The 24,395-nt window shown below is 41.9% G+C and overlaps 1 protein-coding gene across 1 annotated transcript in view; it reads right to left on the bottom strand.

Moving 5' to 3' along the window:
• Nucleotides 1-24,395, bottom strand: part of EXT1 (exostosin glycosyltransferase 1) — a 206,077-nt gene that overhangs the window by 26,841 nt on the left and 154,841 nt on the right. The window contains exons 2-3 of the mRNA XM_063451122.1: nucleotides 8,929-9,022; nucleotides 7,319-7,426 (exon numbers count right to left, since the gene is read on the bottom strand). Of these exons, the coding sequence (XP_063307192.1) occupies nucleotides 7,319-7,426; nucleotides 8,929-9,022 (202 nt within the window). The remainder of the gene's footprint in view (nucleotides 1-7,318; nucleotides 7,427-8,928; nucleotides 9,023-24,395) is intronic.

The raw sequence follows: 24,395 nt of genomic DNA, 5'->3' as shown, positions 1-24,395 counted from the left end.
TGGCTAACCTCTGGCATTCCAGCTGTTGTGGAGTTTTTTTTATGATGCTAAGCCAGCCAAAAGAAAAATGTTATTCAGCATAAAGAGCCAGAGTGCCAAAGGTTAGTATTGATTGCAGTGAAGCCTCAAAGACCTTTTATTTTCGTTCAATTAACAGAAGGGTACGAGCTCTTCAGAGGCCAGATTGTCAATATGTATCCCTATTAAATGTGGAAGGGGGTGGGGAATGGGGACTATGGGTGTGATCTAAATACAGGTTGGGAGGATATGGAAACGAGGAGATTGGAAGGGTAGGCCAGTAAATATTATTCTTGGGTTTGGATAGTGTTTATATTATTGAAGATCAGGTAAATCAGTTTCCCATGCGGACAGCCAGTGGAAAACATTACTTCCCAAAGCTTATCAGTAGCTATATACTATTGTCCTCTTACTCAGTCTTTCCTGAATACATAGTTAACTGAAAATGACATATTTAACGGAGATAGTATGAAACTCTTTCCAATTTAGCAAACAAACTAGGAAAAAATGCCTTTTGGCCCTCAGAGTGGCCGTCAGACCTTGGATCCATGAAATTACTTTTTCCATTTGCCTGAGACTATACTAAATTGGTGACCTTGCATCCCATGTATAAACCTATTCATCTATAGATTTCCAGGCAATGTATTGGCCCGAATAGATTTGTATAAAGCTATCAAACGAGAATTTTCCAGAATAGCTGCATACTGCTTATGGGAGTTGTGGTTCAGCTGAGAAGCAGAATGCAGAAAGTTGAAAGGCAGTGGGGAAGGCGAGAGAGATACAGTATGGTTCTGTATAGAGATAGAGAACAAATTGTGAATATAGAATGACAGAAACACATACACGTCACTGAAAGCCTAAAATACTTCATAAAACTCAATGGGCCATTACACCAGCCGAGAGACAGATGCCCTGCATACAGATGGTAAATGAACTGTAAAAGGTTTTTTTTTCCCCTCTTCTCTCAGGCACCCTTCTAACACTTGCTCATTTTATCTTATTCTCAGTAGCCCGTGGAAAATAAAAATGCAGTAGTCATTCATTAGTAACAGATTGAATTTTATTAGGATGCCCTGCATTAACGGCATCAAACCAAACTATTCACAAGGTGAACCGTGAATCCGACCTAAAATCTCTCTTTTATGTGATATTTTATCTACGTATGTTGTAATTTATAATATAGGTAGGAGAAATGGCAGATGGACAAGATCCTGAAATAAATTAGGCAATTTTCTAACTATTATTTTTTTTCCTCATTATATTAAGAGAATAGACAACACAGAGTTACCACCGCATTCCAATTGGCTTCTTCTACAGTCTGATACCACTGAACTTTGAGGATCAATTTTGGATCCATCTATTTTGATCCAAGGAAATAAAATATACGGAGGCCGAATGAATGAGAAAAGCTCTTCCCTTTCTTTCAAAGTATATGTATAAAAAATAATTTAATAAACATTAGGATCTCATCCTGACCTGGACAGAATCCTTCAGTAAAATGCATGCCCCTTTTGTAGGACAATGTGAAAACCAACAGTTAGTCTCTATGGTCTACCCAGCTTCACTCCCTGCACAGAAGCAGAAAAAGACCATAGACACAAAATGTCAGTATTCAAGCACTGTCTGACCCAAGGTATATGTATATATGGGTGTATGATCCTGTCATATACTAAAGGTAGGGATGAGTTTCGAATTATTTCTTTTACATATACTTTATTTAAAAAACAAAACAAAACATTTTATCGATAATTGATGAAAGGACTTATATTTTAAACATTTAAAATGTGTCCTTAAAACTTTGGAGTGCAGTGTCTCTAGTGAAACGCTCAATATAGACTCCAGGGACCATGACCACCTCAAATCACTTGGAGTAATCATTTACAATATAGTAGACAGTAACTCTAAGTACTACTTCAGGCAGTATTCTCCTCAACCAAGGCGTCTAATTAGAAGCCAAAAGCTAGATAAGTACTTGACCTCACATCTTAAATTAAATATATGTCTGCCTACTTTATCATTAAATCATTTTATGGGAATGAGCTATAACTATCCACTTTAAATGACCTTGATTAATGCAGAACTATATGACATAGGTGTAATATTATTATAGATCACAAAAATACCAGGACTGCAGGACAGGTAATAGATATCGACGGATATTAACAGGCACGTCAAAATCAGATAAAATACAGCTTTTATCATTTTGTCTCAAGTAGGCACATACTGCACTAGGCTTAAAATCTCCCAGCTTGTGATGTTCCAGAAGAGACCAAAGCCAATGTGATTATCATCAAAGGTCAATGTTCTTCAGCCTTCAGGTAACTTAAACAGCAAAATTCAACATCACAAATTAAAAGACCGATGCCTGGCTTTCTCTAGAGGAGAAATCAAGGATATTTCACAGAAAAAAACAAAACAAAACAAAAAACACTTAATTTAAAGTCTGATAAAGTAATAATTATTAATTGAGTTCATGCTCAAGATGGCATTGTAATTTAAGTAATTTGGTTGGGTGACACTTATTTTAGAATATTAATTCTTAAAAAAAAAAATTCAGTTTTAAGATAAGACTATATAAATACAATTATGTATACTTAATATTTTTTTAATTTAAAAAAAATCAAAATAATAAGTCTAAATTAACCTATCAACGACATAAAATACAGATCATGTAACTAATTAGTGGAATCTGGTGAAATAGAAACTGGAATTTTGAAATAAAATAATTTACACATGTACAGATGGACTCTATGACAAGAATTAAAGTCTAAATGGGATAAATGAATACTAGTCATTGACATCTATGGGAAAATGTGTGTTCGTTAGCCAGCAATTAATTTATATATTGTCAAAAAGTGTATCTTAATGAACATTTTCAACTCCGGGAAACTTCCAGTGGACACAACACATCTAGACTACTGATCCCAAGGACTGTTCATGGAACACCGGTGGTTCTTTACATTAGTTTGACAAAACAGAGTCTACACATATTAAATCCAACAATATGTGCGGTTCATCTTTCAAACTTACAATGTATGATAAAGGATGGACTTACTGGCACTTAGAGACAAGAACCTGGTCACAATTGGGGCTCTATCAATCTGAAATGATCCACATGCATCACTTTCCTAACCGTATAAAAAGGGCGATAGGGTGATTTTTTGCATTTTAGAAAACTTTTTAAAAATTCACTTTTATTAATAAACTGCCATGTCACCATAATACAGGAGATATGTTGTACCCACGAGGGACAAAATCTAAATACACAGATAAAACATCAGAAGATTTTTGCCAAAATAAATCATCATCATCCAGACTTAATGCTTGCAGGAGGAGGAATATGTTAGGAACTCGGACCAGATTTCAAAGAATGACGTATGCAAATAAAGTTACATTTTATTAATTTCCTTGCCACTGTTCTGCATGAACTTTCAAGTAGTGTGAATAAAGCTCTGTTGAGTATTAAACACACAGGCTCATTTCAGGAAAAACAAACAAAACAAAAAAACAAAACACTTTTGCCACTGGCTTGCGGAATTTCAACTATGGAGATTGTGCCATGCAGTCCCCATGCCCTGTAGGGTTTGCCAGTTCGGTTTGAAAGCAGCAGCTTACTATACCAGTTTCCACAGAGCCGATATCTGTGGCCCCTTGTTTTACCCTGCAAGTGAAAACACTGCCGTTTTGCAGGAACGACAATGACAGCAAACAGAGGCAATTTCGTAAAATAGCAGGGTAAAATTCTGCTGAGTACAGCGTTTTTGCCGCTCATGCGCACTTGCATCCCGATTCTTTCCTATGGTTTAAGCACTGTATTGGCTGAGATCATCGATCTCGATGATCTCAGTCAAGTGAATGGAGCTACGAGGGAGATAGTAAACTACCAGCTCTGGCCCAGTCACCTAAACAATCTTACAGTCTGCACACACCAGACAGCCAGCACAGACCCCACAGTACGTACATACTCCCTAGTAAGCGCACACGCACACCCCCCAACCCCTAGTAAGCGCACACGCACACCCCCCCAACCCCTAGTCAGCGCACACCCCCAACCCCTAGTCAGCGCACCCCCCCAACCCCTAGTCAGCGCACCCCCCCAACCCCTAGTCAGCGCACCCTCCCAACCCCTAGTCAGCACACCCCCCAACCCCTAGTCAGCACCCCCCCCAACCCCTAGTCAGCACCCCCCCAACCCCTAGTCAGCACCCCCCCCCCCAACCCCTAGTCAGCACCCCCCCCCCCAACCCCTAGTCAGCACCCCCCCCAACCCCTAGTCAGCACCCCCCCCCCAACCCCTAAACAGCACCCCCCCAACCCCTAGTCAGCACACCCCCCCCACCCCTAGTCAGCACACCCCCCCAACCCCTAGACAGCACACCCCCCCAACCACTAGTCAGCACACCCCCCAACCCCTAGTCAGCACACCCCCCAACCCCTAGTCAGCACCCCCCCAACCCCTAGTCCGCACGCACCTCCCAACCCCTAGTCAGCACCCCCCCAACCCCTAGTCAGCACCCCCCCCAACCCCTAGTCAGCACCCCCCCAGCCCCTAGTCAGCACCCCCCCAACCCCTAGTCAGCACCCCCCCAACCCCTAGTCAGCACCCCCCCAACCCCTAGTCAGCACCCCCCCCCCCAACCCCTAGTCAGCACCCCCCCCAACCCCTAGTCAGCACCCCCCCCAACCCCTAGTCAGCACCCCCCCCCCCAACCCCTAAACAGCACCCCCCCAACCCCTAGTCAGCACACCCCCCCCACCCCTAGTCAGCACACCCCCCCAACCCCTAGACAGCACACCCCCCCAACCACTAGTCAGCACACCCCCCAACCCCTAGTCAGCACACCCCCCAACCCCTAGTCAGCACCCCCCCAACCCCTAGTCCGCACGCACCTCCCAACCCCTAGTCAGCACCCCCCCAACCCCTAGTCAGCACCCCCCCCAACCCCTAGTCAGCACCCCCCCAGCCCCTAGTCAGCACCCCCCCAACCCCTAGTCAGCACCCCCCCAACCCCTAGTCAGCACCCCCCCAACCCCTAGTCAGCACACACCCCCCCAACCCCTAGTCAGCACACACCCCCCCAACCCCTAGTCAGCACACACCCCCCCAACCCCCCAACCCCTAGTCAGCACCCCCCCCAACCCCTAGTCAGCACCCCCCCAACCCCTAGTCAGCACCCCCCCAACCCCTAGTCAGCACACACCCCCCCCCAACCCCTAGTCAGCACACACCCCCCCCAACCCCCCAACCCCTAGTCAGCACCCCCCCCAACCCCTAGTCAGCACCCCCCCAACCCCTAGTCAGCACCCCCCCAACCCCTAGTCAGCACCCCCCCCAACCCCTAGTCAGCACACCCCCCCAAGCCCTAGTCAGCGCACCCCCCCCCAACCCCTAGTCAGCGCACCCCCCCCCCCCAACCCCTAGTCAGCGCACCCCCCCCCCAACCCCTAGTCAGCGCACCCCCCTCCCCAACCCCTAGTCAGCACCCCCCCCAACCCAACACCCCCCCAACCCCTAGTCAAGACCCCCCCAACCCCTAGTCAGCACCCCCCCAACCCCTAGTCAGCACCCCCCCCCCCACCCCTAGTCAGCACCCCCCCCCAACCCCTAGTCAGCACCCCCCCCCCCCCAACCCCTAGTCAGCACACCCCCCCCAACCCCTAGTCAGCACACCCCCCCAACCCCTAGTCAGCGCACCCTCCCAACCCCTAGTCAGCACACCCCCCCCAACCCCTAGTCAGCACACCCCTCCCAACCCCTAGTCAGCACACCCCCCCCAACCCCTAGTCAGCGCACCCCCCCCAACCCCTAGTCAGCGCACACCACCCCCGCCCCCCCTAGTCAGCACACCCCCCCAACCCCTAGACAGCACACCCCCCCAACCCCTAGACAGCACACCCCCCCAACCACTAGTCAGCACACCCCCCAACCCCTAGTCAGCACACCCCCCAACCCCTAGTCAGCACCCCCCCAACCCCTAGTCCGCACGCACCTCCCAACCCCTAGTCAGCACCCCCCCAACCCCTAGTCAGCACCCCCCCCAACCCCTAGTCAGCACCCCCCCAGCCCCTAGTCAGCACCCCCCCAACCCCTAGTCAGCACCCCCCCAACCCCTAGTCAGCACCCCCCCCAACCCCTAGTCAGCACACACCCCCCCAACCCCTAGTCAGCACACACCCCCCCAACCCCTAGTCAGCACACACCCCCCCAACCCCCCAACCCCTAGTCAGCACCCCCCCCAACCCCTAGTCAGCACCCCCCCAACCCCTAGTCAGCACCCCCCCAACCCCTAGTCAGCACACACCCCCCCCCAACCCCTAGTCAGCACACACCCCCCCAACCCCCCAACCCCTAGTCAGCACCCCCCCCAACCCCTAGTCAGCACCCCCCCAACCCCTAGTCAGCACCCCCCCAACCCCTAGTCAGCACCCCCCCCAACCCCTAGTCAGCACACCCCCCAACCCCTAGTCAGCACACCCCCCCAAGCCCTAGTCAGCGCACCCCCCCCCAACCCCTAGTCAGCGCACCCCCCCCCCCCAACCCCTAGTCAGCGCACCCCCCCCCCAACCCCTAGTCAGCGCACCCCCCTCCCCAACCCCTAGTCAGCACCCCCCCCCAACCCAACACCCCCCCAACCCCTAGTCAAGACCCCCCCAACCCCTAGTCAGCACCCCCCCAACCCCTAGTCAGCACCCCCCCCCCCACCCCTAGTCAGCACCCCCCCCCAACCCCTAGTCAGCACCCCCCCCCCCCAACCCCTAGTCAGCACACCCCCCCCAACCCCTAGTCAGCACACCCCCCCCAACCCCTAGTCAGCGCACCCTCCCAACCCCTAGTCAGCACACCCCCCCCCAACCCCTAGTCAGCACACCCCTCCCAACCCCTAGTCAGCACACCCCCCCCAACCCCTAGTCAGCGCACCCCCCCCAACCCCTAGTCAGCGCACACCACCCCCGCCCCCCCTAGTCAGCGCACACACCCTATTTTTCCAGATAAGCTATTTTGGCCTTTGTTTTTTCTTTAAGATTTAATCTAGTAAAATTCCAGCTCTAAGCAGCATCTTTAAACTTTAAAATTTTACATTTTGTGTCGGGACAAGCAGATTGTCATGACGGACAAGTAGCGCACACTTTAGTCCCTTGAACAAGTAGATTTTTAAAAAGATTTCCATACCCCTGGTTATCGTTGGATACTTCATGAACAATACACCACTCTGATAGGCACTTCTATCAAATGGCAGCCAAGGTAGGGGGGCATCAAGCAGGAATGTGTAGGAACTGTAGACTGCAACCTTTTGCTTACCTGTAATAATAATCTCTCATCCCCAATGACTGCTGCTTGGTTCCAATCAATCACTTCAGAGAATGGCAACTCCCATCCATTACTTAGCATTACTGGAACACATGCAGCCTGTAGATTAAATTGTAAACAGTATTAGAAGATGCAGCACATTTCTGTTCACTTGTTTAATATCAAATGAAAAGGTCGATGCATCAAATTACACTATCATCTGGGCAATGATTACCCACAGCGGGATGATGCTTCCACAGTATAATACAACTCAATTTTTTTTTTTTTTTACTTTATTGGTCACAAATGAGGCCAATTGGTTGTTAGTGGTAGCAGACACTTCCCTGCGATCCTGCCTGATGTTACATTGCGATAGTGTTCTACACAAGCATGATTGAAAGTTGAACCTTGCGAGCAGACACACAAAGGAGCCGTATCGAGGCAGAAGCTATTTTATACACCAAGTATAACGTAAGAAATTATTTTGGTCACCCCTCTACAATAGATAATGGCTGAACAAGCTTCCCACCGAGCATGATAAAATGGGAGATTAATTTTATAAAACCAAGAAGAGCGACCCTGCGATACAATGTTCCCAGCCATGGCTGCTTGACATCTGGCAATTGTCCAGACCCAAGTTATATGTTCTAGAGAAGTTTAAGTTTTTACATTTATATGCTGCCTGATGCGAACTAGATTTATAGGAACACTGTCGCATTAAGCGTATTCCTAACCCTATCATGCCAGAGTCACTGTTTATGTGACTAGGCACCTGCTGCAAGGGTTAAAAAGGGTGAGTGTACCTGCAGCGCTGGTCTCCAGCACTGCACTTCGCCTCTTTGGATGAGATCATCGAGACTGATGATCTCAGCCAATCCAATGCTTTCCTATGGAAAAACAAGGCGCATGCGCAGCAAAACACACGCTGGGCAAACTAGTTGGTTTCTATGAGGTCATCTGATTAAAATAGTGGAGTTTTACTCTTCAATTTTGGCAGAATGCCTCTAGTGGTTGTGAGCATGAAAACCACTAGAGGGATGTTACCCCTGCAATTAAACATAAACATTCCAGAGATATGGCAAAGTTTTCAGCTGCATGGTTAAAACTGAGGCAGCATGCACCCAGACCACTTCATTTTAAGATAAAGTTGTCTGGGTGCCTATAGGGTGCCATCAAAGGCATATATGTAATCATTAATAAAAGTGCTGAAACATGGCTAGATGTTTCCAATGCAGACATTTACTAAGAGGCAGCATTCCTGGTTTATCCCTGCCGTAAATGTCCCAGCAGTGGTAGAGGAATACTAGCAAGATGGGCGACATCAATGTGCTAGAACCTACTCTTCATTTGCACACTCAAACATCATAGAAACATAGAATGTGACGGCAGATAAGAACCATTCGGCCCATCTAGTCTGCCCAATTTTCTAAATACTTTCATTAGTCCCTGGCCTTAGGTTATAGCTAGGATAGCCTTATGCCTATCCCACGCATGCTTAAACTCCTTTACTGTCATGTATTAATGCTATGTGTAGTTCTAAGACTAACACAAAAGTCTCATTTGAAAAAACAGAAGTCTAAATGTCTAAGCCAAATCACACTGTGTATGTGTCACTGTCTTACCTGCAGAGCCTCCAGGAACCTGAAGGATCCAAGCCTGCGGCCGCGGGGGACTAGACAGAAAGTGGCATTGTGCAGCATTTCCCGATAATCATACCTAGCAGAGAACAGAAACACACAATTAGATAAATTACAGCACTTCTAATAAGCAGCGGGTACAGCTGAGCTCACAATTAAAAACAGACAGGTCACACCTGGCTCGCTCCAATTCTGCGTTACTTGCTCTATGCAGCATGTACAGAAATAAGCCACGGGCTAGCCATTCCCCAACGTCAATAAAAATATTTTAAAGACACATTTAATGAAGCATCAAACCATCTTTACGAACAATTCAGTACATACAATGTTATAATATTCCAAGCAGAGAGGCAGTAATTGGTGTACACCTGTATGCTTACTTCTGAGCATGCCCAGAGCCTCCCCATAGGATTGTTGGGTAATACAAATGAAAAACCTAAAATGAACTCCAACGACACAAAATACCCTGGAACACTAAATTAAAGGTCAAGCCAGTACTTTATTTAAAAATAATGAAAACGTGCATTTCATATCATTGGACACCAAAGTTTTGCTGTATGACCATATTCGCGTACATGATGAGATTCTGTTTTTCAAAGACACAATATTCCATTAGTATGGTTTATTTAGTATTTTAAAATGACTCCATGCTGGGAGATTTGGATCATTAGAAAGTAATAAGTGAGGTTCTAAAAAATATATATATGTGTTAAAATTTTACTTGGAATAAAAAAAATAAACCCCAAAAGCAGCGTGAAAAAACAAACAAGAGAACGGAATTCTCGAATACCTAGGCAAGTGAAAGATAACCGTCCCAACCCAGATATTTCCCAGTCTTTGGGCTGGCTGAGCTTTGTAGGAAAGTAATTCTGCAAACATTGCTGTGCCCCAGCAAGTCTGCCTTGTCGTACTGAGCTAATTGCACTGCAGGCGAGTCACACAAACCTGAAAATCCAAGAGACCAAAACACTGATTATCTCACTAATAAGAGTCCAAAATACAATGTATCTTCTACTCCGAATGGTCATCTTCAAACTTGTGACAGGAGCTTAAAAAATTAATACTAAAAGCTAGGAATTTGGGAATGCTAATAGTCTAATTTAATCGCAGCCTCCAGGCATCACATTTTTGTTTCGTTTGCCTGGCTCATTTTTATTCACAGACAAAAACTATTTTTAGATACATAGGTGTCAGGCGATTTGCAGTCCGTGATTAGGAAAGCACTCTCTGGATTATTTAAAAAAAAAAAAAAAAAAAAAGGTGCAGGTAATTTGTTCACCATACAGTGATTAAGGTTATGAATGGGAAAAGGGTAAATTGAAAGCTAAACCCTCAAAAGCTACAATATTGGCTTTTGTCCATCAAATGGCATCTTGTACGATACTCCAGAATATGGTCTTGTAGCACTATGCTACTATAGAATAGATGGTAAAATGCGAGTTAGAAAACAAAAAGCTTAATTGAATGTTTTCTAGCTGTTGAGCCTGATCCACATGAGCTTCTTCCGACTTGTTACATTTTAGAATAAAATATCAAATGGCATAATTACTAATGAATTTTCTGCATCTCTGGTAAGGTGCCACACACTGGTTGGAGAGGTTTAATTCTGAAGTCGGCAAATCCTGCTAATGGGAACGTCACACAGACAAGGTTTTAAATAGCAGCAAGCAGTACACATCATCATCATCGGGTGTTCAAAGTCTTGGACAAACCGCGAACATCATACGAGGCGCTGCCACAGCTACAGTTATTTCAGCAAAACATTTCAAAATGCTGTATAGTACATTATAGTCTATATTCGCCGTACGTAAAATCTTGGGGGTGCATCAGGAATTAACATGAGGTTGGGCAACAACTGGCACACAAAGGAAGTTTTCTAAATGAGCCGACAATGAGAGTCTTGAAAATATTAACCCTTTTAAAAATTAAAGTACCGTATGTTAAAGAAAGTGTGTCACTTCTTCTAGTAAACCTCAAAATGTCCTAACAGTTTTCATGGAACCTATTGCTTGTTGGATTTTAAAAGGGACACTATCATCATCAATGAGGTGGTTACATGGATCCCAAATCAATTTTATAGGCACATCAATGGTCTGGACAGGCGTTAGAAGTTTTTATTCAATATTCTAAATCTACTATTGGGGCAAACCTACTCTAGGATTTATGCATTTCTTGAGACTATTTTAACGGGATATGGACAAAACCTGGACCAACAAATGTTGCACTTTGCAGCCTTTTGTTCCTTCGCTGCAAAAGCAAAGAAGTGGCAGACTTTTTATCGTGAACCAACTTCAACTTTTACCAGCAATAATTCAGGAGGGAAAAGAAGGGTCTCAAGGCATCTATCTTCGCTTACGAACATTTTCACTGTCAATCCAGTGTATTGACAGGTTATCCTTAACATCCAATTTGGCTTAGGCCAACATATTAGCCTTGGGGACAGCCGAGTTAATGGACTTCACAGCACTGCATGACAACGGAGCATCTTTGGGTCAGTAATCTCAACCACCGTGTCACTGTTAGCTTGCCATCTCAGGAATTTTCATAAAATCAATAGAAATAAAATCAGCAAAACAGGGGGAGAATAAAAAGCTATAAATGTTGTAAAAATCCTTTCAACGTGATCTTTATAGAATATTACCATGGCATTTCATAGCAGAGTAACACACAAAAGTGTTAGATCTTTCTACAGAGAAGATATCATCTGAAACGGTAAAGGCCAATAGGATTAAGGTCACTGTCACGGGGGAAAGTGCAATAAATACCAACAGTAACGAAATGGGTGGGTATCTGTAGCACTACAAAGAGTTATGTTAAATTATCTATAAATTAGATCTTTAATTACAGAATGGAGAGATGGAATGAGAAACAAGCCAGAAAGAGACCTCATCGGCTGATCAGTAGCACGGCGTACTAATCAATCACTTTTTAGAACACTAATTTAGCAATTAAATGGGTCACGAACCATAACCTAAAATAAATCATTTAAGACCCCAGGGCAAAGTTGTTAAACCATGGCCCTCATTCTCAAGAGCTGTAGTCTACAAGAGGCTATAGTAAGCTAAGTGGACATACTGCGGCCCACCAACACCATAGAGGACATAATGCACAATACACTTTAAAACAGAATGTTCTGTGTCTTTGAATGCACTCCAAACAGGAAATGCAGAAATAAATAACAGGAAGTGTATCTTCATATTGTTATAAAAACACAAGAATGTTTGCTGCTTCTCCCTCTGCTAGCACACTGCTTAAGATCAGAAACTGGAAAAGACCTGCAAGAATTTTTTCTTTATCTTTAAATTTCATTAATCAGATCGTTTCAACGCATTGTTTACGCAATGCATTAAAATACCAGGGAGCCTGTTTTAATAATCACTGTGGACTTCATTTCCCATCTTTGGGAAGCCATGCAATTATTATAACTCTTATTCCAGAAACAGGAAAGGCTTACAGCAGAGCCGGCTTAAAACATATATTAGTATGAAAACAAAATCATCCCACCAATACTTAAAAATGTATCTCATTTTATGGTTCTATCCTTTAAAATGTTTATGTATACATCTAATTAAAGTGATGCTTAAATGTACAACTACTGACAAGGTATATGCATTCCGCAAGTCGTCCAATTATCTGTATAATCCTGCACACACAGTCAAAGCTCCTTTTATGTTCCCAGCACAATCTAGTTTTCTTTTTGTACGTGACGAGCAGGAGAAACAGCTCTTTATAGGTGCTGATCCAACAGCTCATCTGATAAAAGCACAGGGAAGAATTCACATTATTTTAAATAACACATTCCAAGTTGTCGTGCTGAAACATTGCACCGTGGGCTTGCTATACAATAGACTAATGAATGCTAATGATCAACTTATTTAACAATGCATTGCGTTCTATTAAAACCAGTCCCAAGGGACCTGGGAGTCCTATCAATTTATTAGACCACTGAACAATAAGATAAATATTAGCTTGTAATATAATTTACAGGGAGAGAACGTCACACAATCATGACATGCGCATACACCCACATACCTTAAAAGCAGACGTTAACAAGAAACGCACGCCGCTATTAGCAAGGTATTCCGAATTTACAGATATTTGGCTCAATAATGCATGTATTGAAGTACAGCTCTTGCAATTGCTGTATAAAGACATTTAGTTCATGGGTGTATCACAAGGCACTTTTCGCTTGGTCGCACAATGTTTAACAGTACAGTTTAGTTAAACCACATACAGATGTATTTATTAAAAAGTTCTGAAAAAGGGAACATTGAGATGGTACATCGCAGACTAGCTCTGTGCGATGTTGTATGTAGGCCTTGCCAATGCAATATGATTGCATGAAAAAGATAATTTAAAACAAATCTAGTACATCTAGATGGAGACTATTTGCCAGAGATATTATGAAGTACAGCATGGAGACTATTGACCCCTTCCTTTCCAGAATAAGTTACTAGTTTTTAACCAGAAGCATCTTTATGGTTCCTTTACGGAGCGTCAAACAAAATGCTCCTGTAATTTCTATCTCGATGTGCAGACACCGTCAATCATCCGAGGGATTAAGTGTCTGCTTGAGATTGTTGGTTCACTAGTATGCTGGTCAGCAAAGGCGGTCTGTCGAGACCCCGCTGTGACTAATCAGGCATCACAAGCCTTCCTTCCTACTGCCTCCTACAAACTCACTGCACTTAAGTGATGGGAAACTAGCCCGCTGCACCATGGGAATTATTAGTTGTACTATACTAGGCTTAATACACAATCCATCTCCCTCATTCCTCTCCCCCCCGCCCTCCTTATTCATCAGTCATGCTTCCTCTTAGAGTGCTGTAAAGGATTTAGGGAGAGGAATGCAGACTGTAAGTAGATACACCACAGACTGAAATGATTAAAGGACAAGGAGATGAGAATGGGTCTACTGTCAAAATAGTTTGTAGAAAAAGAAGATGGCCGCCATTTATTTCCCAATCAACTGTTTATTGCCTACCATTGTCTACCGATGGAGAAGGCACCAAACTGCTGTAAATTTGGAACTACAACAATGCTTGGCTAACCCATTAATCCGCCTGCTATATATATAAAAAAAAAAAAACAAAACATTTAAAGTGGCAGCTAAAAGCTTTACCCACCAGCTTTGAAGGAAACGAGATAGGATGGATACAGTGGGATTTGTTTTCTACCCTGAAACTAAAGCTTAACCCCTTAAGGACACATGACATGTGTGACATGTCATGATTCCCTTTTATTCCAGAAGTTTGGTCCTTAAGGGGTTAAAGAGACAAAGTATCAGTTTGGAAAATCTAAATGTTATGTATATAATGTGCTAGTGCTACAGATAAAATGTTACATCGCAGTCGGAAGAATACAGTTTAAATATCCATGCTGTGAGCACAAAGACAGGTCCACAGTATGTGCACACCATGGAATTTAACGCAACTAGGATTGTGGATTTAAAAAACAGTTCAGGAGAAAACCACTAACAATCATCTATTTAAGTTTCAGATTTTGTTTTTTTATCTTATGTACATACACACGCACACTGACGTACACACTAGGAACTGACTAGTGAATACTGATTGAAAGTTATTAGGATAGTAGTAAAACGTTTACATTTTGCCCGAATAAGGAATCACGGAATTTCCCCATCTCTTCTCACCATTAAATCACAACACAAACACAGAACTTCCTTTTTCTTTAAATAGAGAAGGGAATAACACACAGAAGGACATTTGGTGAGTCATTTTCAGATGCGATAATAGACTGATAACATTCTAGTTTATATTTTTCTAAAGGTATGCTGGTGGAAAAATTGTCCAGTGGAATAGTTGGAAGTAGATTGCAATATCTGTAATAAACATTCGATGGTGGGATCCTTGACGAGCATTATCTAGATGTAACTTACAGAATTTGCCACTCCAGATTAAACTGTATTTATAATGTAAGTCTTTAGAAACTATTCCTGCCTGCCTCTCATTTCACAAATAAATATTAGTTAGGATGAGTAGGTAGGTTTTCCATGCAATATTTTCATCTACAAGTTGACTTTTTTTTTAAAAAAATGTTGAAGCGATAAGATGATCCCACCACATCTGGGCAGAGACTGGTTCAAGCACAGTAGAAACCTCTCCAGGTTTGACTAGGAATTCAAGAATTAAAAAGCATCTCCCAACATGAAAACCCAGCACAAGCCATAAATATTATAGAAATGTATGTAAACTGTCATCTACATGAAATATACACTGTACTGCTAACAGGTGTTTCAACATGAAAAGAAAATACAGAACAGAAGTGACAAATCACTTTGAAATTATACACTTTCAGAGGTCAATCGAAAGTCAACAAAAGTTACGTCTACACGACGAAGAGAGGAGAAAGATTTCATGCTAACTCAGTCTTCCACAAAGGGTTGGGAAGATTTTTGTTTGAACGAGAAACATAACACGTCTAGAAGCTTCTAAATTCTGAATAAAAATGGCATCATTTATAAAACAGTCCTTAACTTCGATACTGTCACAATGACATGATACATGACCTTCATGGTAAAAGAAGAAATTGTCTGTGTACGCTGAATTTCATAGTATGCGCTGCATTTTCCGCACCCCTGGGCACATTTTATCTACTCCGTTCCTTAGCAGGCCACATATTAAACCAATTGCTTTGCCAACACTTCGAGACAAGATGCAGCTTTCCATCGAAGCTCTGTGTGTGACGGTTGTGTTTTCTAAATTTACGGCAGTATCTTTTAGTATATTACGAGTTAAAAAATAAAATGCTCTGTAGCCAGATCTCTTTTTCCCCAAAACACTTTTGACTAGATTACCTGCTTTTCTGAACATTCAATATAACATTTTTTTGAAGGGAGACGCACAAGACGACAGATTTCAGAGTTCCTAAAATATTGAATGTATCCCATAATAAATCATAAACCATAACTAGATTTGATATAACATGATTTTAAAAAAATAAAATGCTTACTGAATTTTCCTGCACAACGGCTGTAGTGCCGCAGATTACCTCTTGCCATTCATGGTGATGTAGAATTACATGCGCACACACAATGGGACAACATCACACACATACAAATACTAAAATACAAGTCAAATATATAAATTCAGATTCTTTAAAATGTGTTTTTAGAGAAAGCAGACCCCTCTCTCCCAAGGTTACTGTGGGAACTGGGTGCTAATTCCCCCTTTGCACTTTAATGGAGAGGGGGAATGCTGGGAGCTCTGCAAAAATGTATATTTGGTTTGCATTTTGTTTGTTTACTTTGGACTCTCAGGCTAAAGTAAATTCAGTTTACTATTATTCCAGGGCTGACAGACAGACAGACAGACACACACACTTTAGAATCCAGCATTTACATATTATTGCAGGAAATGGTGCTGTATTTTCAAGCTAATGAAGCTAATTTCTCTGATGCTTTTTGTCAAATAGGAAAACTTTTTTTTTGTTTTAAGAATAAAAAGTTTGCAAGTGACAAAACATCACTCTGAACACAATTTTTCTTTCTGCTCAAAGGGCTAATTGATTTCACAGGTGTTTAATTATCATTTGCCTGCAGATAATACCTCGTGGTACCATAAAAAAAAATGGATGTAATTTTCCGGCAAAGATCGCGCTAAAGCTAGATAATTATTCCATAAATCAAACATACCGCCTCCTTTCTGAGAAAATTTTAATGCTCCTCTATAATGGTATTTGACGACCTTGAAATAAGCTGGAAGTATAAAAAGATAGCTGTAGGGGAGCTGGTGGATCACACTGTTATTAAAGTGGAATGTGGGCTGATGAACAGTGGGTCAGAGATGGGGACACCCACGGCTTCTATACAGCGATCCAAAATATCTGCATTAGAAGAACTACGGCAGAAAGAATTGTCCAGTCCCCATGCTTAAAGACGAATTGAAGTTCTGGAAATGTAATTATAATAATAAAAAATACATATATAAAAATCACTGGACAATTTGATGAAATGTATTCATATTTAGAATATCAAAAAAAGATTAAACATTATCTCCAGAAATCCATTACATATAAATTTTTTTTTTATTTAATATCGTCACAAGAGAGAAAATACAGTTACTCCGGTTCAAAGCCTATTCTGAATAGGAAACTATCCCTGATGCATTTTAAGTTATGGTTGAATGTGCCATTGTGCCAGTATGATGCGAGAGAGAGGATACTTTTTTAAAAATTAATAATTAAAATGCAATCTTTATTGGACAACACCCAGAATCCTCTGCACGTCTATGGAAATCAAGATATTATGGAAGTTGTAGGTCAAACTAAAAATAATTGGGATGGGGAGAAGGATTTGACACCCTTAAATTAACATGTCTTGTGCTCACTCACGTTTATCTGTAGATTAATTAATGGGGGAAGGCTAAAAAAAAGTTTCATGGTGACATGGCTTAGTTCCTGGTACGGATATCCGTTGGGGTTCTCCCAATAGGTGCAAGGGGTATGTCAGCACTTGTTTAATAGCAGGTGCAATTTGGTGGGAGTTGCTGCCTCTAGGGACAGTATGAGTAATATTTGCCCAGTACAGACCATTCGGATGAGTAATTTGTTGAAAAAGCACTTTGTATTTCTGTGCTAGACATGGTGTTTATTCTAAATCAGTGGTTCCCAACCCAGTCCTCAATTACCCCCTAACAGTCCAGGAAAAAAACACTTTAGATACAACGGGGTAATCCCTTAATCCTGGACTGGTAACGGGTACTTGAAGACTGGGTTGGGAACCCTTGTTCTAAATTACGTACATGCGCAAGTCTGGGAGTGTTTTTAAGTAGCTTATGGCATCATAACTTGACAAGGGGTGTCCTGAGCAGTAACTAGTGACAGCACTGCACCTAACCCCTATATGAACACAATATTACAATATATTACAAACATGTGGAGTCAAATGCAAAGTGTAAATGCCTTTGCACTGACTGTCACACATTTGTATCTGCTTTGCAAACAGCCACATATCTATGTATTCTATGTATTTTAAAAACCACAGTCTGTGGCTTCATGGACATTAAAGCAAACTGTTAAGAAACCCAAAAACATTAACATATATATTATCAGCCATCCATTCTCTAAACAGAACGTAAGGTAGAAGCTGAAAACCAGCTTTAAAATATTTAGGGCAAAAAAAAAAAAAATCTTCAATTTAAAATGATATTGTTCAATTCCAGCTGAGTGTGAGATCAAACTCCCTCAACCCCGCATCTGAGTTTTTGGATTATATTTTGCAAGTTACGGGACAACAAAATGATGAATAACTATCCCACTATTTTCAGTTGAATGAGACAAAATGAAAGGAACTACAATGTTTATTCTCAATCTTTCCCAGGTCATTTGTAACATTTAGACACAGGGCAAGAGTTCGAATAAGCAAAACGACAATCATATTTAATTCCTATAATATTCTCCATCTAATTGCATTGGTATAGAGCTACAATAGCCAACTTGGCGATTTCCTCAGGATCTTTCCACACATCAGATCATGTCAAGATCAATTCAAAACCGATGAAAAGCAGATAGTTAAAGCTAGCTCAGTAGAAGGGTCTTGTTATTTTAACTACCAGCATTAATTCAAAAGCCTTAAAAAAACGTAAAGGGATTTTAACCCAACATTGCTCATCAGTTTGACACTAAGTGCGGTCACAGGATCAGTGGCGTTAATGATGCCAAAATCTTTGTCAACAATATATAGTGGCTTAAGTTTCATTTGTTTAATTTTTATTTTTGGGTGAACTGTTGCTCACTACTTGCCCATACCGTACCAATTGCAAAAATAACCTATTATTCTACTGTCCAACTCCCACCCAAGGCCAGACTATTGGCACATGATACATTTAGACAGTGGACATGCATTACTTTAAAACCCCTTAAGGACACACGACATGTGTGACATGTCATGATTCCCTTTTATTCCAGAAGTTTGGTCCTTAAGGGGTTAAGCCAGCTTGAAACACTTGGAATTCATTCACTAACTTAGACATTGAGGAGAATTAAAAAAAAATAATAATAAAAAAAATGTTCAAGCCAAAACCATGCCAACTAGAAAACTAAGCAGTTTTGGTAATCTTACCAGTTTGACTATTTTCACCTAAAATTTGCAATTTTCTTGCCCGTTATCTGCAGATTGTAGTTTAATGTACACACGTCAAATAATCATGTGCTTGCACATTTCACTAAGCGCAGAGGCCCAGCGTTACACACACTTCTGACAGAACTGTATGACCATAATGGCACTTTTTATTATTTTTACCAGTGGGAAGCGCTGCTCATCCCTAATGAATAGCTTACCTTATCTTAAGGCAGGCAAGACATCATACCAGTTTTAGCTCTACAACAGCTGGCACTTTAACTTTTGTCCGACCCTGGCTTACCCTGACTGCAGGGTTACATATTTGTGTTTATGGGTCAGGACGGGCATTAGTCTTCGGGAAAAAAAAAAAAGCATGCCACAACATTCAGAATCCGTCACTTAAAATAACTGTCTAAAACTGGTCTAATGGGGGAGAGCTATAAACCATTATATAACAACTGCAGATATCTGATACAGCAAGCAGCCACAAAACAACCAGCTTGATGTGATATTCACTTAAGCAGACATGTGTCTCTCTAACTGTAGAGCGATGTATGTTTAAATGTGCAGATACATTATTTATCAAGTTATATCCAGGCTGAACAGCCAGAATTTCCATCATATTTTAAGCAAAGGGTCAGATTTGTCATCTTCAAAACCGATTTCCCTGAAAAATCTCACAGTTAGATGGTCTTCGCATAAACGCATTCAATCTATTCTATGTTTAACTTGCGTTTAGGCCTGTAACGTTGCTGCCTGTTGCTCATTATTCTAATGATTATAAAAACAGAGCATAGCTACCAAGAATTCTGTGCAAAACACAGTATACAATACTAACCGTTCTACTTGAAGAGGTCCTGCATCCTTTAGATTGTAAGCTCATTTGGGCAAGACCCTCCTCGCCTACTATTCCCATATGTCATACATGACTTGTTAAAATAAAATGTTTGTCCTGGTTTTATATTGTACAATGCGGTAGAATATGTTGGCACAATATAAAAAATTGTAATAACCTGCCAATAATTCCCTCTGCTACTACCACCATGTGTGTAGTCAGGGTTAAAAACCTTGAGTGTTACAACACTAAGTGTTAAATACTTTTTAAACATTGTGGAATAGATAAAGCTTCACTGCATAAATTATATTATGTAAAAAAAAAAAACATAATTCAAGTTGGGGAAGAACACCATAGATCACAGCTAAATGTAGTTTTAAAAACATCCAGCAGATGGCAGACACACACACACACTACTTTATTAAACTAGATAAAGTACAGCCTCATTAAGACTTAGCACAGCTTCCACCAACATACCCCTTGAGCATGATTACAGACGGAATCATTCACAGTTCTCACCATTTTATATCAATAGCATTGCCACTTCATGCAATGTTACCGCTAGGCTTCTGTTATTTTTGTCTACATGGCTCTTTTAAACCAGCAGGGATACTTAGCCCACAAGATTAGACATTTTAAAAAGTGATGTATGGTAGGATTAGACAGAGACCTGTTAAAGAGACCGTAATACCCCAAACGTCTGTCCATCCTATGTGGATCACATTATTAATAGGAGTATTAAAAAGTAGAGGGAAATTACTATTGTTATAAGAACAGGTAGCAGCCATTAGTTTACGCCAATCAAAGCATTGTCTGGGTCACTGACCGGGGGGGGGGGGGGGGGGGGGGGATTTAAATTAAGAAGCCAATCAGAAGAGATCTTTGTTTACACGTGTGTTACTTTTGTATTTCTTTGAAGCAGTACAAATCATGATAGACAATCCCCAAAGTTTTCCATCTTTACTTTAATGTGATAAATAAAATAAGGCAATGAAAAGATACAATAAGACTGTTTCTAATTTTGTGAATACATGCCAATGTAAGGATTGGTTCCTTTGCAATAATACGGCTCTTTCCCATCAGTGATCAGGTATTGTGGATTCTGTATCTTGCCCGACAACACAACAATAAATAATTCAAGAACTTAATTTATCCCTGGGGTTCCGGCACTCAAAGGTTAAAATCCGCCCCAGTCAGACAGATTATTTATAAAACGCATTCATAATGTGATTTCCTACATTTTCCTTCTGATTTCCTTTGGAGGATGCTATATATATCCCAAACTGTCTAACATATGCAATACGGACCCCTGTCTAGGTGCCATCACAAACACAGTACAGTGACTGTCACGAATGCTGCATCTATCAGCTGTCATACACCTCCTGTGATACCAACACAGATTATTATTTTCCCTGAGCAGCTTTTCTTTACAAAACAGGCTGTTGGCAATTTTTTTTTTTTTTTCTTTTTTCCCCCTAAACCCAGGAGAGACCATGCTGGCGAAAAACACAGCAGTTAATAAAGAACCCAGGGAATAGCCACAACACAAACAGGCTATTTGTATATGATAAGCTGTCAGAAGCTGCCATAGAACATACCTCACTATTTTGCTTAGTCAGCCACCGTGCCTACTGAGCTTGTTCTAAACCCTCCGTTTCAACAGGAATCCCAGCAAATCACACTTCCAATACAGAAATAATGTATGTCTTAAAGGACCACTCTGGGCACCCAGACCACTTCAGCTTAATGAAGTGGTATGGGTGCCAGGTCCAGCTAGGGTTAACTAATTTTTTTATAAACATAGCAGTTTCAGAGAAACTGCTATGTTTATCAATTAGTTAAGCCTTCCCCTTTTTCCTCTAGTGGCTGTCTCACTGACAGCCGCTAGAGGCGCTTGCGTGATTCTCACTGTGAAAATCACAGTGAGAGCACGCAAGCGTCCATAGGAAAGCATTATGAATGCTTTCCTATACGACCGGCTGAATGCGCGCAGCTCTTGCCGCGCGTGCGCATTCAGCCGACGGGGAGGAACGGAGGCGGAGAGGAGGAGGAGAGCTCCCCGCCCAGCGCTGGAAAAAGGTAAGTTTTAACCCTTTTCCCCTTTCCAGAGCCAGGCGGGGGGGGGGGGGGGGGGGAGGTGGTCCCTGAGGGTGGGGGCACCCTCAGGGCACTCTAGTGCCAGGAAAACGAGTATGCTTTCCTGGCACTAGAGTGGTCCTTTAAGCAAAGCATGTTGTTGGATTCATATATTTTGCATATCATATTACATGGGTGAGAGCTGACGTAGCGATGGGTAGAAGGAGGACGATTGCTACTTTTGCCAAGTATGGTAAAGTCAACAACTGCCTTAGAGCAACTTTGTAAGCTGAGCGGTCAGTTGCCGAATCAAATCTTAAGGGGACATTCCACAGCCCACCCCACCTAACGCCCTTTAAAAATATGCATTTTTTTCCCCATTGTGAGTGTATTTAAAAACAGCTTGCAATGGCTGTAGATCTCTCGTCTGAAGCCTTTGCAAGCCCTCTCCTTCCAACCTACACCAGACATTCTGTGGCTGTCCTATCAGACTTCCCAATACAGCTCAAGTCTTTGCAAGGCAAGTGCTATGGAAAATTGCTGCCTCTTGAGTTTTGCACCACAGAGCTAGACAACCAGGAAGTTGCATGGCCAGTTGTCTGATTGACAGCCAAGGAGTGAAACAAGGTACATTATTAAAAAATAAAGAAAGAAAAAAAAATGTATACAACACTGCATAGCTTTAGGTAGAAAATGATGTCTATGCATTATTTTGCCTCCTCTTAACAGACTTGGTGACTGAGTGTCAATACCATTTGTCCTCTAAGCTGTGTATAACAGGCTGCTGCCAACGATCGAAGATTCCGACAGACTGCTGTATGTAGAATAGTCATAATAGGATAATGAACCACATGCAGTCTATGCATCAGCTAAGCACTACTTATTCAACTTTTTTGAGGGTGCATGGAGTCCCTATTTTGAATTCCTTTAATTATTTGGTGGTTAAATGTGTATTATAAATATTTATGCAGTCCAATATCCATAACCTCGCATGGCCATACCCAAGGGCAAAAACTTCAACTCTGACGACCTGTCCATTGCTTATAATAAAATATATATATATACACACATACATAGTGGATAGTACATACGTTGTTAAACATGAGACTTGTTTTTCCTCACAGCTCACATTTGCATTGCGGTTACTACTGCAAGGGATTCTGGGTGGGCATTTGCAAATGAGTTCAACAAGAACAAGAACCACCATTTTGCCTAATTTTTCCACTTTATACATGGACATATTCGAGTACATCTCTGAAACACAACAACTCAGAAAGAGGCGCAAAGGCAGGGGGATCTGTGGTTGCACCCCGTTATCAATGCTCAGTATCCGCGCATGGCTCTCACCCAGGCTACAGACATCCGGGAGAAACCAGCGGAATGCCAGGATTATGCTTGTGCGGGCACAACACAGAAATGTCAAAACAGTGTTTGGCTGAAAATGCAGCTTTTAAATGATGAGACTGGTTGATCTGCTTGCAAATGAAGCAATTTGTGTGCTGGCAATATAATATTTCCACTTAAGGACCCATAATATTTCAGGGATGTCATGATGGCAAAGGATTTGTGTAATTTTTGTCCAGCAGGAGATATATATATCTATGTACACAGATCAGCACATCCCCATCTGTAATCACTTTAATGGCTAGCATTCCTCGATCATCTGCAACGTTCCCTTCGCAGTGAGGTCCTATTAAAACGCCTTCTATTTAATAGACATGCAATTATGGCAACATGCTGTTACACTTCTCCAAACACAGAGAGTGCTACGTGCATGTACATACCACAAACTGAACATAACCACAGTGAAGACAGAGAAATGGCAAAAGGGGGGGAGAGGGGGGTAGAGAAGATAGTGACCACTTGATTTAGGATACTAAACTACCCATCTTGGTCACTGCTACAGATCATTATCTACCAATTCAACTTTCGTCAGGAGGGAGAATGTTCACACAAATGTTACTTTGGATAAACTGATATTTGTCAGTACATGCTATTTTGAAAAGTTGAAATAAAGCCTCTAGTGTAAGAGATAAGTGGGGTTTGGAGCCGATTAATTGTAGTATAGACCCCAGTGGTCCGCTCAAGTACTGCAAGTAAAAACAAGAATATCCCACTTACATTCACTCAAGAATTAGCTCAGGTGGTTATGATATAGATGGGCTATAAAGTACAAGACTATTTTTAAATTTATATTTGTAGAAGATAAATGAAGATTGACGACAAATGTAAACATTTGTTTCAAATACAGTGGATAATGGGGTTTTGTAATACAGAAATAAATGAAGTGTTAAAAAGAGCTTGCGTTTTAATTGCCACGTTTCTCCAACCCTCTCCTCTATGAGAAGCTTTGTAAAACATTCTGTTAAGCCTTAAAAGTCAGAAATATATAGTGTTTATTCGTTAAATGGAGAATTGTGGCAAATTAAAAAGGTAATGGCAAATGTTAGCTGGATGTAA

This window comes from Pelobates fuscus, chromosome 4 (genome assembly GCF_036172605.1).
Source record: "Pelobates fuscus isolate aPelFus1 chromosome 4, aPelFus1.pri, whole genome shotgun sequence".
NCBI lineage: Eukaryota > Metazoa > Chordata > Amphibia > Anura > Pelobatidae > Pelobates > Pelobates fuscus.
The sequence above is the reverse complement of the archived record's forward strand: the minus strand, read 5'-3'. Positions and strand labels throughout refer to the sequence as shown.